Here is an 18,314-nt window from a genome sequence, read left to right on the forward strand (position 1 = left end):
TGGCACGTCGTTGCAGTGCGTGTATTTAAGCTGGAGGACCCACTTTTGAACAGTTTCTTATAAAGGATTACAATTAAATTGACATGTAATAGTTTTATTCTCGACCACCAAGAAACGTACTTCCACTGTTGGTTTACAACCTATGGTTACTTGATTAAAAGGTATGTTTTTTGTCTGCTCTATCATCCCTAGAAGTTTGATTGCTGAGTTTTGATACTCCCTGTATATTGCACGTAACTATAATCTAACGCACTATATCTGTGAACAATGCTGCCTATATATTGTAGAAGTGTTGCTGTGCTACATTGGTGTCTTAAAGGTTGGTTTCTCTTAAAGTAAAATGTGGAAGAATGGCTCAAAATCCCGTAAGCATCAGTCACAAACCACACAATATGCAACAGAAAACAAAATTTATCATGCTCAAACGGATTTGGACAATTCGGATGTTAGTTCAAACATGAAAGGACACTATAGTGACTTACGATGATAAATATTGGGTAACATCACTCTTAACTGGAGAAATATAATAGAATAATCCTCCTCCCGTATCTATAATTAATGTGCAACAGAAGCACGAATCTTCGAAGTTTCACGGTGTAGATCAGTGGTATTCAAACTTTTTCGTTGTCGTGCCCCAAAATTCAGTTGTTTTACCTTTGTACTCCCGAACTACGAGTATAATGCGATTATACCAGAAATAACAAATGATTGTTGCTAGATGCCATAATAATAATAATAATAATAATAATAATAATAATAATAATCGTAATCATCAGTAATCTTCCGTAGCTTATCCAGCTTGCTGAGGGTCCCTGCACACACTGAGGTATGAAGTTGTGGCGGGAGATTTAATGTCGCATGCCCTCCCTGACACCACGTGATTTTGAACTGAAAACACCAAGAATCAAACTACGTTCGACAGGATGGCGCAGGAAATCAGCTAAGCCATTACACCATCTTGTTCCCCGATAATAACAATAATATATTATATATATTGGGCAAAGGAAACCTCGTAACTTCTTCAGATTAAAGTTTACAGAAGAAGCCCAAAACTGTGCGGTGAGCAATAGCTGGAGAACTGTTCCTGGCATTTTCAGTGCTGAACGATAGTCCAGTTATTCGACCTTTGGAGTCTTCTGTTCCCTTCTCGGGCAACGCGGAAGCCTTCACAAGGCAGATGGAAAAACGTGATTTTCTCGTGAGTGGAATTACGAGGTTTTCAGTGCTTGGCAAAAAAAGTCACAAGTATATTGTTAATGCAACAATCACTGTTGTGCTATATACATGGCTACTGAAGAAAAATTGAAGTGGATGAGTGGACTTTGAAACAAAAAATTTAAAAAAGGAGCATTGCAGCATAAGTAAGCATTTTTACATACCTAGTCAGTGGCAGGTACAAACGGACACATACAAAGGGCACTAGGAAAGTTTCGCAATGTGAGTGGACGCTTTAGACTTTTTCAAAAATAATTTCCACCACACTCAATACACTTCTTACGTCGAAACCAGTCACTGAACCAACTCTGCCACTTTTTTTCGGTTACATTTTCACTCTTGATCCCACGCTGCCAGAAGCTCCTCGTCGGATGCTAAACGCCGCCCTTTCAGCTTCATCTTAACTTCTGGGAAAAGTGCGTAGTCACATGGGGCAAGATCAGGACTGTATGGAGGGTGATCAAGCACAGTCAACCCTGACCTGGCAAGAAAATCCATTGTTACATTAGCACGATGTTCTGGAGCATTGTCGTGATGCAAGAGCCAAGTGTTGAGCCGTGACCTTGGACGGAGCTGCTTGAGAGCCTGGATGACCTGAGGCAGACAAGTCTCACTGTACCACTTCGCAGCAACTGCCCTTTGTGTTTCTAGCACAACCCGAGTCAGGTTGACCCGTTTAATGAAGAATACTGCAATCATCCTTTTTTTCACTGACCTTGACTTTCGCACAGTCACAGGAGTACCCTCATCTTCAAACAGCCACACCTTGTTCTGGGATTTTGTTGGGATATAGTAATAATAAAGCCAAGTTTCGTCATCTGTAACGATCCTATTGACGTTACGCGAAGTCCCACTTTTAAACTGTTTTAGCATTTTTCGGCACCATTTCACTCGACGTGCCCTTTGTTCCTCTGAAAGTGAATGGGGCACCCAAAGGGAGCAAACCTTTCTAACATGGAGATGGTCGTGTAGAGTTGAATGATGTAGATGGTGCAGAGATGTGGAGGGCCTCTTCTACCTGCCGCTATGTCAACCGTCTTTCTTGCTGCAACATTTTCCTCGCAGCTTCAGTGTTTTCCTCAGTCACTGATTCAGACGGTCGCCCAGAACGAGGATCGTCTTCAACCCCAAAATTTCCCATCTAGAACGCTTTGTACCAGCGGAAAATTGTTGTCCGATGTGGACAGTCTTTCCCGAGCACTGGAGTCATTTCCTCCAGGCACTGGTCAACAGTTAATCCACGAGCAAAATTGTAGCGGATAATTGCGCGATATTCACCTTTAGACCACACCGACATCTTAACTTGCTTTCAGTCCCACTGCTTGGTAACAACTGGTGTGAAGGTCGCGCCTTGTTGTCTTCTAGACCGGTTTTCACCCCTCTTTTCATCCCTCACCATAACAGGGGTGTCCAGCAAACCGTTTTTGCGTAAGGAAAGTAATTCAGCTGCACCTGCATCAATGCAAGTATGCTTACTGCTTTATCCTACTCCTCCATTTCATTAGACTTCGTTCTCCGTTAAGGATCTCGTGGTCCGGAATACATTAGGCCAGGGCATCTCAGGGTGCTTGCACCAGTGCATTGTGCGGCGCAAGGTGCATAAGACGACTTCGCTAGTTTGACCCGAGTGCAGACCGCTACTCCTCGATTTTGACCAATAGCTCCGTCTCTCTTTCCCTACGCCTGTCTCTCGTGCTCCGCCTTTTCCCCCCTTTCTCGCTCTGCAGCGCTCCACCATTCGAGTCGAGTTGAGCCGAGCTTAGGCGAGTTGTCCCGCGACAAAACGCTGGTCCGAACCGAGCCGAGTCGAACCGATGCACGGTGCACAGAACGTCTGCGCCTCGTTTTGCACGCGTGAGATTTTGGCCGTTTGAGAGGCCCTTCATTAGGCCTACATTACCACATCGTTGTGTGTTGAAGTACGAATGCTATTCTATTCGTATGTCTATCCCTTGGTCTCGTTTCATGATACGGGGTCGGGGATAAGGAGAAATTAAATTATATGGCATTTTCAGGCCGAATTTTCCTCCTCTTGTCAACCTCAGTGGAGGTGCTAATGAAGATTGAGTGCTTGTGGATGGATGGATGGATGGATGGATGGATGGATGGATGGATGGATGGATGGATGGATGGGTAGGGAAGTGGAAGGAATTGGATGGTGCCTATGGATAGGCACTGTCCCGACATTTGCCTGGAAGTGAAAATGGGAAACTACAGAAAATCATCTCAGGACCGCCGACGGTGGGGTTCAAACCCACTCGTCTCTCGAGTTTGGCTCCGTAGCCGTAACTTATTGACATGCCTGGTCACTTCCGCTCGGTAATGTTATATTTTTACAGTAACTTAATACCTGTGTACAAACCGGGTTTTCTGCTGGTTTGTTGATCATATAATTGGAGGCAGCTCACGACTTAACCCTCAATCGGGCGCGCTCTTCCGACGAACACTCTCGGGCGCGCGCGGTCTTTTAGACCGCAGCGATTACTTTCATAATTTATTGTACGGCCTTGGAATCTAATAAAAATGTTGAAGTTTAATACTGTTGCAAGTAAGTTTACTTTTATTTAGATAATATTTAAAACATTTTACGTACTCAATGACCGCATTAGAAAAATTAAAACTTGTTGAAAACTGAGTTGATTTACAAATAATTTTTGAAAGCTTTGAAAAATAACTTTCCGTTCTATTCATTTTTTCTGGTTTGTAAAATGGAAGCTGTTTGAACTAGATATATATTTATCCTCCCCTTCATCCATTGTCACTGTAATATTTCTGGCATAAGTAATCATAAAACACCGTTTTTTCAGAAATATTTGTATTTCAAATGATAAAAACTTCTAATCTTACAGCATAACTACCACCTTTGTGAAAAACATGTATATGAGAGAATTATACAATATTGTACGTATATTTGAGTTCATATTCAAGTTCAATTTCGCACTATTTTCTTTATGTGAACACACTGAAGAATTATTGTCATTGTTTTAACCAAATATTGGTTTAGTCGACAATATTTTGTACAATATCGTCTGGAAAAAATAGCTCCCAGGTTCCAATTGGAGTTTCAACATTCCTGGCTAAAACTTTAGGCCCTATAAGGCATGTTACAATATTATGACCTGGTCCACGACTAGTCCTTGCGAATATTGGGTGCGCATGCCGTTATGTCTTAGAGTCCTTGCCTGTCAAATTCACTTCAGAAATACCAGCACCGCATCCATCATCACCAGATAGCTCACTATTTGTATCATGGTCAGTAACCTGAAGATTGTCAGTTTCACCTTCATCATCACTTTGTGGCTGCTGTCTGGAAGTATCTTCTGCTGCCTCATAAACTTCTTCCAATAGGCATCCTACTGCTTTGTCTCTGTCTTTCACAAATGCAGTTATTCTTTCACTTTCTTCCTTTTCAACACACTCCATCAATAATCGGATCCTTTCCTCTTCAGCAGGATCCATATTGAGATGAATATGCACACGAAACTAAACGAATCTAGTAAAACACAGCCGGGCGCGTACTGGTCACAATGACCGAGCCACAAATTACACTAACGGGCGCATCGGTGTAAAAGACCGCAGACTGACTCGAACACCTATCTTTCTGGCTGCAGGGTGTGTGACGAGGGGCCACCCTATCAGGTGGCTAGATGATCCCTTGGGGGAGGTAGTCTGGAGGAGGGGGGGGGGGGCATAGCTGACCTTCAGACGGATTCCCTGACCAAAACTTTTAGAGTCGGTCGTTTAGAACGCTACGCGCCCGATTAAGGGTTAAAGCAGTTTCCACCTACATTGTTCCATTACTGACAACTTCAGTTCATTGCCATGTTGACTGCAGCCTTCACCTATCGAGTAAATGATTGTCCATGCTGTCACAGTTAACAGCAGAATACAACCATCTTGTTGGGATCAGTTACGGCTAGGATTTCGCTTTCAAAATAAGGAAAGAGCCGCCAATTTTGAAGTTCCAACCCACTCGTCTCCCAAGCTTAGCTACATATCCGTAGTGCGTTGATACCCGCGACCACTCCGCTCGGCAGTGTTATTATATTTTTGTATCTAGGTATATTATACCGGGCGAGTTAGCCGTGCGGTTAGGGACGCGCAGCTATGACGATGACCTGCTCAGAAAGAAAGAGAATAGAATCTTTTGAAATGTAGTGTTGGGACAGAACAATGCTGAATGTGTGGAGATCGATTTGGCTAAATTTTACCAGAAGAAGAGAATAAAATGATCGGATACGTCTTAAGACACCCAGGACTTGTTCAGTTTGTTTTTGAGGGAGCTGTAGGCGGTAAGAAGGGTAGGTGTAGACCGAGGTATGAATATGACAAGCAGATGTAGGGTGTAGTAATTGTGTAGAAATAAGTTTAGCACAGGGTAGGGTGGCATGGAGGGCTACATCAAACCAGTTTATGGACTGATGGCTCAAGAATGTATGAGAGTGAGAAGTGAGTGTGTATGGGCGTGTGTTGTGATCGCCTCAACTTCCGAAATGGAAGTCTTCAAGAGTTCTCGCCACCTGGGCGACTTGCTTGTAAATTTTGACGTTTTCTTCTCACCACTAGTTGCAAAACTGAAATACCATGTAGACGGATGAGAGTGAGAGAATTGAGCCCAATGAATGGAGTGTATTTACGCTGGCGCCGGGCTCAGTGGCTCAGACGATTTAGACGCTGGCCTTCTGACCCCAACTTGATAGGTTCGATCCTGGTTCAGACACAGCCTCGTCTCGGTAGATCTGGCATGTAAAAGAACTCCCGCGGGATAAAAGAACTCCTGCGGGACAAATTCCGGCACCTCGGCGTCTCGAAAAACAGCAAAAAATGTAGTTAGTGGGACGTAAAGTGAATATTATTTTTTGCTGGCATGAACGAGTGATGTATTATGAATGTTTCGTCTTCAAAAATCCACATCGAACCTAGTACACCGGCCAGCTTTAGCCCCCTTACATAAGCAACAGCCATGGTCACACATACTCCTTTTAAAATTTTATTCAGTGATTGTGGAAGGCACCCATTTTCTTGCATTGTGATTGCATAAAATACTATTAATCATTTGTATTTGGGAATGTTGCTTTCCATCAGTGCTAAATTTAGTACTTACGACAATAGTACAATTAGCACTGCTCTTTAGCTGTCATGCACATTCATATACACTATTGTGACAGTTCTGTTTATTTTTTGTTACAGGGTCGCGTGTACAGGAGTTGAGACCAGACAGTTCAGTAGGTGAGTAATTCTGATCCTGTCGTTCTCAGTTTGAGGAACTGTAATACTAGTTGTTTCCTGTTTTGACTATGGACTGATCCAGTGATAGATGATGGTTCAGTGCGCCCAATCTAAATGTTTCCTTTCAAATATACATGCATAAGTTACATACATCTTCATTATAGACTATTATGCCTTTCATCATTTGGTCTCAAGGCCTCTGTGAATTAAATGCCTCCAAAACTCCTCTCTTCGTAACTAGCCCTGCGGCCTCGTTTAGTTCCATACTTCTTATCTTTTATTTTTTTTTTTTTTTTTTTTTTTTGCTATTTGCTTTACGTCGAACCGACACAGATAGGTCTTATGGCGACGATGGAATAAGAAAGGCCTAGGAGTGGGAAGGAAGCGGCCGTGGCCTTATGGTACAGTCCCAGCATTTTCCTGGTGTGAAAATGGGAAACCAGGGCTGCCGGCAGTGGGATTCTAACCCACTATCTCCCGGATGCAAGCTCACAGCTGCGCGCCCCTAACCGCACGGCCAACTCACCCGGCCTTTAAATCATTAGAAAATGGGCTAACCAATGTCACCTTGGTCTCCCAGTACTTATCTTTCCTTCCATGAATGAGTCCATTATCCTCCTAGTAATTTATCTTCCTACTTTCGCCTCACATGACCCCACACCTGAAGCTGGTTTATACATACCTTGTCATACATCGAATTCATTCCTCACTTAACCTTCATTTCTTCATTCGGAGTACTATCCAACCATTGGCCTCACATGTTTGTACCAGAAATCAATCTTGCTACTTTCATGTCTGTTCTAACGTATTGATGAGATATTCTGAGTCCACCCAACTTTCACTCCGATATAGCAAAGTCTGTTTGGAAACTGACTCTTTGAAAATGTAGTTTTGTCTGGGAACAGACTTCCTTCTTACAGTACACTGTTGGTCGTAACTGCAAGCTCACTGCATTGACTTTGCTGCACCTTGAATCAATTTCACTCAGTATACCTCCTTCCTGGGAGAATACACACCCTACATACCTTAAATTATTTACCTGCTCTAATTTCGTATTCACCACCCGAAATTCAGACCTCTTATTAGATTTATTCACTACTGGCATTACTCAGTAGTCTCTGGAGATGATAATTTTCATGTCACGGCACCTATTTTCATGTTGCAAGATATTAGGTTGTAAGCTTTCTACAGTCTACCATTCAGACCAAGTTGTTAGCAAAGGCTGAACTACTTATATTTCCACATAACCAAATCCCTCCCTGTCACTTTATACCATTCAGTAAGTGGTCCATGTGAACTGTGAAAAATAAAGGCTTAAAGAATACAGCCTTGTCTAACCCCTATATGTTCCTTGAACTAAGAAGTTATTCCACCATCAATTCTCACTGCAGCCCAATTGTCAACATAAATACATTTTGATTGTTTGCAGTAATCTACCCTAATCCCACCATCCCTCAGTATGGCTAACATCTTTTCCCTCGGCATTTTGTCACTTGCCGTCTGTAGATCTGCCACCTGTGACTGGGGTCTGCAGATGATAAATGCATCCACGATGTACGCTGCTTGTCATAAGAGGCAATTAAAAGTGGCGACCTAGGCGCGGAAATGGATTATAGCATCGGAATCATGAATTGGACCCCCTGTGAGTGGGTGGATGTGAATACATATACAGGCCATCCCTGTCTGTCCTAGAAGGTGACTAAAGAGTCATGTTTCAGTAGACAAGGACTTTTATTAGGAATCCACCTAATCAACACAACATAACACTGTACACAAAATCTTATCGTATTTCATAAGAAGTAGTACCAGTTTCGATCACTGTGTGACCATCTTCAGCTACGTATGTAAAGTGACTTAAAAACTAAACAGAACACACATAACCGATAATATGACATACATAATCTAATTTTATTTTTGTGAACATTCTTTACAATGTCATCCTTGGTATAGTCTCTGTTGATTTAGATTAAAATTGTTGATTAGGTGGATTCCTAATAAAAGTCCTTTTCTACTGACATTGGGAAATCAGCACGGATCATGAAAATTATAAACTATGATGGAGTCATGTGGTCATCGGTTCCCTCTCAAGGGTCAGTTGTAGACAGTGGCGGCTCGTGATGATAAAATGGGTGGGGCACATTCAACATATTAGGAACATTAGGAATCAATTAAATTAATCTTACCGTTTTATTTTTTGTATATCAGCTCGATTCTCCTGTCTTTGGCAGTAGCAAATTCTTCAGTTACTCGATTATTGAAGTCCGGTATGGAATGTACCATCTTCTCGATCGATAACATCGCCAGTGCATTCAACCTCTCATTCCCCATGGAACTTCGCAAAAATGTCTTTATTCTTTTCAGAGTGGAGGTCACGCAAAAATGTCTTTATTCTTTTCAGAGTGGAGAATGACCGTTCAGATTAAACAGTCGTCATTGGTATGGTGACAATTATTTTTAAAACAATCATACACTCGGAAAATGTTCGTGTCATTCTATTTTCATAGAAAAATTGCAAAAGAGGCAAAGCACCGAATGCACAGCGAAGATCTTCACGACTGTACTACACTTCTAATTCGGTTCACAATTTTGGACCGTTTATCTCAGGATACCGCTTCAGGGTCGTCTGGAAGTCATGCTCAGGGAATGAATTGCAGTACTAAGGAAAGTTATCTATGAAAAAAGCTTAGATGCACACAGATGATCAGTGAACTGAAATCTATCATTGATGCTACTTATAATAACACCACAAACTTCCACGGCTGCCAGCCTATTGGTTGAACTGTTTGCATGATCAACGCATTGTCGTGTTCTCAGTGGCTCTGTTGAAAGGCTTTCTTCCGTTTCGTAGAGTTGGCGAACATTGGCTATCGCATTAACAAAATTTGTGACAAACACTCATCTTCACAGCATCAATGTCTCTTTTCCGAATGCAATCAAAGAATATTGCAACATGTGGCATAATGTTGTGATAGAAATTAAGCCAGCAGGTGAACTGAGGATCATTCAGAGTTCGAACAAATCCCGTAGCTTCAGTGGAAGATTTCCTGTCACTTGTTTCATGGTCTCTGATATCTTCAACACATTTTAGCAAATTATCACGATGTTCATAAACAGTGTTCACAGTGCGATGTTGAAAATACCATCGTGTAGGTGGAACACTGCCTAACTTCTTATGAACTGACTCGATCAGGTAATCTATTCTTTTCGGAGATCTTGAAAAAAAAGGCCCTGTACCTTGCAAGTCCTGAAAAAAAATTCTGCTGTGCGAGGATGAAGATGTCGCTTTCTGAAAAATAAGATTGTCTTGATGAGCGTAGTAGTGAATATAATTTGCGTTGGGATATTTTTCTTTGACAAAACACTGAACCCCGCCCTTCTGACCGCTCATAACTGATGCTCCATCATATGTTTGACAGATTAATTTTTCAGGGAATTTTTCTACTCCAATTTCACGCAACTGTTAAAGAATTGTCGCTGCTATACCATCGACACTTCTATCACTGATCCCAAAATAACCCCAGAACCTTTCAAACAATTTCCCTTCGAGCTGGTACCTCAAAATTATTAATAAAAGTGTTCTGCATGAATTGTCTATAGTTTCATCAGCCTGGATGGATAAAAAGTCTACATCTCCTATTTCTGATACCATATGTTTCCTACAAACAGCCACATTGCTTCCAAAAGTTCATTTTGAACGGCCTTGGATGTTCCCTTAAACACACTTGAATTTTCTAAGTGGTCCTTCAAAACATTGTCAAGAGTAGCGGTGTAATTAATCAGTCCTTTAAAAACACCAGAGTTATCTGAATCCTCTTTCTCGTCATAACCACACAAGGCCAACTCAAATTCCCCACAAAATTTAACAGTGTAGCTGGGTGCTATCTAGTAGGCTGTAGGAGAAGTAAGTTCAAAATACGAACTAGCGCTGAACTGTCACGTCGTAGAAATACTGTGACCGGGTCAATGGAATTTGCCATTACCCCCTTCACCCCTCACAGCTCGCAGAATGAGGGGATGATGTTCAGGTATAAGAACGAGTCGGTCCCATCCAGGATTAGACCTTTACTATGTTGCCTAGTTTAGTCCAGGGCTGCTAGAACAAGAACAACCATGGTGAATCATAGCCTCTTGAACTCACTGAAGGTGGTCGTGACAGTTATCGTGCATAATGTTGTTCTGATTTTTATAATAGTTTTAATCGGTGGAGGGGCACGTGACCATGTGACCTAAAGGCAGAACCGCGCCTGGTTTTAGACCGACCATAATTTATGTGCGTGCTGCTTGGAGAAGGGCCTCTTATTTGTCACGGTCAAAAGCCCAGACGGTATCCACAACGTTTCAGGTGGAATCTCCATGCACCCTGCAGCAGTATCTGTCTAACGATACAGGTCCCCGCACAGCTGAACGCCAGAGCATTTATTATTATTATTATTATTATTATTATTATTATTATTATTATTATTATTATTATTATTATTATTCTCAAGCTCTATATACACTATGGGGTACATAACTCTATGGATGATTTGAGGATGGCAGCTCTGCCTTATGGTAATAATAATGGCGTGTGGCCTCCGAAGATACCTGGTGAAAGTCTTTTGATTTGTCGCCTGTAGGCGACCTACGCGTCGTGATGAGGATGAAATGATGAAGAAGACGGTCCCCGTGTCAGGGGAATTAACCAATTGCGGTATAAATTCCCGATCCTGCCGGGAATCAAACCCGGGACCCCTGTAACCAAAGGCCAGCACGCTAACCATTTAGCCACAGAGTCCAACAGTGCCTCATGGTGACTTGGTGTCCTGCAAAACTTGCCATCAATAGGGTACCTGAGGTGATCAGGTTGGCTAAGGAGGGATGAACCAGGCTAGGGTTTGGAGTGGAACCCAGCATTCAAAAGTCGCCGTGGGGAGAAGAAGTAGTGGGATGGTATTTAGGTGTATTAGCTGAGTGGCAGTCCGTTTAACATCGGAACCCGGGCAATGCCTTCTATGCCAGGTAGGTATTGCCTTGGCTGCGTAGTCGGCCACAGGGGCCTCTGATCGGAGTGGGTGGCATTCGGGGAGGATTGTTTGTACATGGTTGACAAATGTTAAAAGCCCCACCAGAGTGATCCCTCACCCAAGTCTATTTTTTTTTTCCTGTGTGGTGCAACCCTGTGGGAACATGCAAGGCGTGAAATGTTGGGATCCAGCTTCTCGAGTTTTCTGATTGCTACCAGAACTGATAGGCATGACTTGAAGCTGGTCAAGTCTATTTTCTTCAGTAAACACATAGAAGGTGTGAACAGTGAACACCTCAAGGAGATGCGCGTGGAAATTTGTTGCTCAGGGGAAATTTGTTGCTCAAGACATGCCTTGCAGTTCAGGCTGATCGGTTGCTCAAGTGCAACCACTTTTGCGAAATCACCGTCGAAGTGAAAGCACAAATTCTTGAATCTGGTTCGCAGAGTTATATTCCACCAGACCTGATCTTGAACACTGATGATGATTTGATATAAGACATGAAGGGCCATGGCATGACACACGTCCGGTGCATTACGCGCAGAGTCAACGGTGCTTTCATTGTCTCCTTCAAGTTATCAGTATTATCAGGGAAAGTCAAGGTAACATCCTATCTTTGCAATGGAAGGCCATTCATCCCGTCTCCAGTACAGTGCTGTAACTGCTAAACGTTCAAACGCATGGTATTTCGTGGTACGAATCAGTCTGTGTGATACATGTGGAAAAGAAGCTCATGGTGCGGATCAGTGCACACTTCCAAACAGGTGCACTAACTGCCCTGGTCTTCATTCTTCTTGAGATGGAAAATATCCTGTATATTCTGGTGAGATGGTTCAGCAGATTAAGACACTGGATGGTCTTTCATACCAGGAAGCGTGCCGTAAGTTTAATTCCTTGAATGCACCTGCCAAGCCACCAGCAATTAGCGTTTTAGCACACAGTCTACAAGGACCATTGTTTCTTCCAGCAACACCTCTGGAGATCGTTACACCCAAGGCGGCAGGGTGCTCCTATGGGCAACGCTGCAAAGAGTAAAAGCTTGAAGGTGGGGACCAACCAAATATTAGCTGCAAAGAAGCCCGTGCCGGTGAAGGCAACTAAGCTTACACTGCAGGGAAGGAAGGCAAAGTCTCCGACCCTGGACAAAAACCACGACAAAGCCAGTGGGGGCGGCATTGTTGACAAGGGCTGGGAATTCCCCTCCCAGCCTGCCTAAACAGGAAAAAAAGGTGGGAAAGAAAGGAGCTTTTCTTAAGCACTCATCTATCCCTCCTATGAAAGGCAAACCAACCTCTCAATCTGGAGGGTATGTGTCAGCACCAGCAGGACCACCTGTTACAAAACCTGCACACTGCCCTCGCAGGAGGACTTTTCACAACGAAAAGCGTCAAAAGAAGCATTCCAGGACTCTCAACCTCTTCGAAACCTTGTCTAGTGAGATGGTGATGACTAGGGTTTGGGAGCTTATTATTTAAAGTAGTACAAAATACGCAAGCAAGAATATTACTAACATTAAATATATTAAGTATCGAAATACGATCAGCGGTAATACGTCAGACACATTTAATCATACCCGGGAAGTCGACCGTGCGGTTAAGGGCGCGCAGTTGTGAGCTTGCATCCGGGGATAGAGGGTTCGAACGCAATTTCGGCAGCCCTGAAGATGGTTTTCCGTGGTTTCCCATTTTCAAACGAGGTAAATGTTGGGGCTGTACCTTAACTAAGGCCATGGCCGGTTCCTTCCCACTCCTAGGCTTTTTCTATCCTATCGCCGCCATAAGACCTATCTGTCTGTGTCGGGGCAACGTAAAAAAACTGAGAGGTACTGTATGTTAAAACATTCAACGTTCATTCAGTACCATAGTAATGAGGTGCAGTCTTCGCTCAGTTTTCCTGAAGAAAAAACAAAAAACGAAATAGAGTAAAACTCGCCCAAAGCAGAATCGTAAATGACCAAATATTTTTCCAAATTAGACAAGTTTCCACATTACACAAAACATCTGGTTTTTGTCTTAAAATACCAATCATCACCACAGTTACACAAAACATAATACACTATATAGTGTTTTTTTGCTATTGGCTTTACGTCGCACCGACACAGATAGGTCTTTTGGCGACGATGGGACAGGAAAGGGCTAGGACTGGGAAGGAAGCGGCTGTGGCCTTAATTAAGGTACAGCCCCAGCAATTGCCTGGTGTGAAAATGGGAAACCGAGGAAAACCATCTTCAGGGCTGCCGACAGTGGGGTTCGAACCCACTATCTCCCGAATACTGGATACTGGCCGCACTTAAGCGACTGCAGCTATCGAGCTCGGTATATAGTATTTTAAAATATTATTTAGAGCTTACCTGTATCTGCCTATCTATGACGCTCGGCTATCCAGATTGATGTAAGTAGATAATAATAATAATAATAATGCATTAAAATATTTAAGAAAGAACATCATTCTGTAATCCGTTTATTATTATTATTATTATTATTATTATTATTATTAGTATATCATTTCGATACTGTCACAAAACTATATTACACTGTTTCGCAATACTGGATACTCCTCAAACTTCTTTCCATCACAATGCTCTGTACAGTACTTCACAACACAAAGTTTTCTTCCACAGATCAAACATGTTTCCTCTTCTCGTTAGTCGTTTCTTGCTGTATGCAGTTCTGAACTGAGTACATTAGTTCAAGAAGTGTGGAAGAGTTACATATAATGGCAAATTGCTTTACGTCACAAAAGCACTGTTGAAAGGCTTGTTCATAGGTTCGAATCTTGTTTTTGATGTTAGTCTTCTTGCTCGTCTCTTTCTTCTTCAATCTCCTCATTCTGGGCTTTTCTCACTGCTAGAAGGGCTGTAGCTCACTCAAAAATGTGGTGTGTCGTAAGTCGTTCATCACTTCAAACGCAGTTCTCTGCATCGCGGGGAATGTTTCTCTCTTGCCACATGTTGGATATTGCCGATGCGTTTTCAAGCACTTCATTCGTTTCCCGAACCGTATTATCATTCTCCAAACACATGCGTGAGTTTGTACAAACAATACCATTGATCATACCAGCACGAGAAATGCACAAATATTGTACATAGGACTACATCAGTTCCTAATATTTTCCGCTTTGTACAAGTAGATTTTAAAGAATATTTTCATTTTTCGTTTCCGTTTCCACGTAGAGGAGATTCCGCGTTATACGTAGGCAAGTCAATAAGAATAAGTATCTGCAATTTTGCTCTAATTGTCATTAGGTTGGCTCTATGGCGTTGTGAGCTCACCAACCGCTGGAAGGCACCGTTGTCTACGTCTGTGGTAGGTTTCAGCGTTGTCAGGTCAGTACAGCTTGCGCTGTGTGACGTAAAGATGGCCGCGCCTCTCTCTGTTTGCACCACGGAAGAGCAGAGTTCCGTTATCTTTTTTTTTTTTTTTTTTTCCTCAGGGTGTACCAGGAGCGGAAATTCATAGACGACTTCCAGCACAATACGGGGACAATGTTTTGCCACAGCGAAGTGTTTACCAGTTGGTTGAACAGTTCAGAAGGAGTCGCACGAGCATGAAGGACGAGGAAAGACCCGGGCATCCACCTGCAGTCGTAACTAATGTCAATATCAAACAAGTGCCTGATATGATCCTGAATAATAGACGAGTGACTCTTGATGACGTGGCAAACCATGTGCTCATTATGCATGGTTCTGCATATGAAATCATGCATAACAGGCTTAACTTTCACAAAGTCTGTTTGAGATGGGTTCCAAAACAACTCAATGAAGAGCTGATGCACAATCGTGTGAGAATCTATCAGCAGCAACTGGACCGTCATGCTAACAAAGATGAGACGTTTCTGAAACGGATCATCACTGGAAATGAAACCTGTTGTCACCACTTCGAACCAGAGAGTAAACGTCAGAGCATGGAATGGAAGCATCCTGGATCCCCAGTCAAAAAGAAATTTAAGAGTCAGCCTTCTGCAGGAAAAGTGATGCTCATTGTTTTGGGACTCTCAAGGACCAATCCTGGAACATTACCAGGAAAAAGGGGAAACAGTGAACGTTACAGTGATATGCTGGTAAAAAAACTGAAACCTGCAATTCGCAACAAACGCTGAGGTCGATTGTTGGAAGGAGTTCTTTAGTTGCATGACAATGCGCGTCCACGTACCGCCGTCCACACCGCTCACATTCTTCAGATGCTGCGTTTCGAGGCGTTGAAACATCCTGCGTACAGTCCCAATCTCGCCCCGTTAGATGATCATCTGTTAGGTCCGCTTAAATATGCTCTGAGAGGCCGTCGATTCAGAGCTGCATCAGGGGAAGGAAGCGGTGCATACGTGACTTGCTGCGAAATCAAAAGCAGCTTTTTTTTTTGGCAGAGGTTATCAGAAAGCTTGTGAAACGGTAGACCATGTGCATAGAAAAGCTTGGAAACTATGTTGAAAAATATCAGTAAAAAGTGTGTACTCTTTTTGTAATAAATTATAAAAATTGACCACAGATACTTATTGACTTGTCCTCGTACAAACGTAAGAACATTATAATGCCATAAGCTTCGCCGGGTCCGAGAAAATATTCTGTAGTAGGCAGGTTCCACTTTGAGCACGTTTTACTGTATTAGCATGCTTTTATGGTATTTGCCGGTGTAAGTTAGAAGACACTGCCTAATAGGACGTTTGATTTCATTATAGTACATATCTCTTTAGATACTACTCTGCCAGCATTGCACATCACGGCGATGTGCATTCTCAGACTGTCGAAAGGAAATCTCCTTTGAAGGTCGCTCAGTATTATTTTGTACTGGGAGAAGCTCTTTTCTACGTCACGTGACGTCACAGGAACGTATTTAAACATAGTTAACTGCTGCTTAGCTGTGGGTCATCTTCGCCTGAACCAGATCATTTTGGGTAGCGAATCTTAAGTCCCCTTGATGCTTTCCCTATGTATCGTGCAGCATCGGTTACTAACGAGATTCGTTCTCGCTTAATTTCAGCATCCCACAAATCTTCATGGCATTGTTAAAAAGTACTAGAATTGTGGAATGGTTAGCTTCATCTAGCACCTCTGAATATAGTAATTATGCAGACAATCCACGAGAAGCGTGCCAATTATAATATTCGCAACATACCGCCCACAAACATCCTTAGTTTCATCAACGGATACCCAGACGCTATTGTTGACTATAATTCTAATTTTTCGAAGTGTGTCTTCATAACAGGAAGGCAAGTAAATTTTTTGCAATGTCGCCTCATCTGGGATCGACTGCGGAAGTGCTTGTTGTTCACTTTATTAAGCGGGATATTGATAGATACAAAATACAAGTCGTTTGAGAAATCAGAAAGTTTGGTAGACGAAGATTTTGTTGTATCAAACAAAAGAGCCTGCCTGTTCTGTTGAGAAGACTTTCGATTCGCACAGCTCTTATGCTTAGCCATAGTGCAGTGCTGTTGCACATTAAATCGTTGTACCACTGCTATCGTAACTTCTCAAGTTTTACAAAAAAATAATTTCTCCGTCATCTCGGAAGATCTCTTCACCGAACTCCTCCACATACATACATACATACATACATACATACATACATACATACATACATTATCATTAAAGACTGGTATGCCTTTCAGCGTTCAGTCTGCAAGCCTCTGTGAATTTATTAAACGTCGCCGCAATCCTCTATTTGCAGCTAGTTCTGTGGCTTCATTTAGTTCTATACCTCTTATCTTTAAATCCTTAGAAACTGAGTCAAACCATCGTCGTCTTGGTCTCCCTCTACTTCTTTTACCCTCCGTAACAGAGTCCATTATTCTCCTAGGTAACCTATCCTCCATTCGCCTCGCATGACCCCACCACCAAAGCCGCTTTATGCGTACAGCTTCATCCATCGAGTTCATTCCTAAATTAGCCTTTATCTCCTCATCACGAGTACCCTCCTGCCATTGTTCCCACCTGTTTGTACCAGCAATCATTCTCGCTACTTTCATGTCTGTTACTTCTAACTTATGAATAAGATATCCTGAGTCCACCCAGCTTTCGCTCCCGTAAAGCAAAGTTGGTCTGAAAACAGATCGATGTAAAGATAGTTTCGTCTGGGAGCTGACTTCCTTCTTACAGAATACTGTTGATAGCAATTGCGAACTCACTGCATTAGCTTTACTACACCTTGATTCAATCTCACTTACTATATTACCATCCTGGGAGAACACACAACCTAAGTACTTGAAATTATCGACCTGTTCTGGCTTTGTATCGCCAATCTGACATTCAGTTCTCTTGGATTTCTTACCTACTGACATAAATTTAGTCTTCAAAAGGCTAGTTTTCATACCATACTCGTTCCACCTATCTTCAAGTTCCAAGATATTAGACTGCAGGCTTTCGGCACAATCTGCCTTTAAGACCAAGTCGTCAGCATAGGCCAGACTGTTTACTACATTTCCCTCCCTGCCATTTTATACCTTTCAGCAGATGATCCGTGTAAACTACGAACAGCAAAAGTGAAATATTACAGCCTTGTCTAACCCCTGTAAGTACCCTGAAGCAAGAACTCATTCTACCTTCAATTCTCACTGAAGCCCAATTGTCAACAAAATGCCTTTGATTGATTTTAATAATCTACCTTTAATTCCGTAGTCCCCCATGTAAGAGTTCCTGACTCTCTTACTGACTTCAAAACATATAAAACTGCATTTAAATGAAAAGATATAATTAATATTCATTAAATAAAATACACAATCGTCGGGCCTTGTACTCACACTTAGATCTTACCAGCTTAATTACACGTACATTATTTGAAGGGCGCCAGCTACAACTCAGTGCAGCAATAAGAGAATGAGATTTTTAAATATCCCTAGGGTGTGGGGTAATAAGCTTACTTTTGACAACAT

At 42.3% G+C, this 18,314-nt stretch overlaps 1 protein-coding gene across 2 annotated transcripts in view; it reads left to right on the forward strand.

The window, feature by feature from the left end:
- The window catches only part of atl (atlastin GTPase), a 412,469-nt gene that overhangs the window by 179,037 nt on the left and 215,118 nt on the right, over positions 1 to 18,314 (forward strand). For both annotated transcript variants that reach the window (XM_067140332.2, XM_067140333.2), the window contains exon 2: positions 6,406 to 6,444. In XM_067140332.2, coding sequence (XP_066996433.1) covers positions 6,406 to 6,444 — 39 coding nt within the window. The remainder of the gene's footprint in view (positions 1 to 6,405; positions 6,445 to 18,314) is intronic.

The sequence above is a fragment of the Anabrus simplex genome, chromosome 2 (assembly GCF_040414725.1).
Source record: "Anabrus simplex isolate iqAnaSimp1 chromosome 2, ASM4041472v1, whole genome shotgun sequence".
Lineage (NCBI taxonomy): Eukaryota > Metazoa > Arthropoda > Insecta > Orthoptera > Tettigoniidae > Anabrus > Anabrus simplex.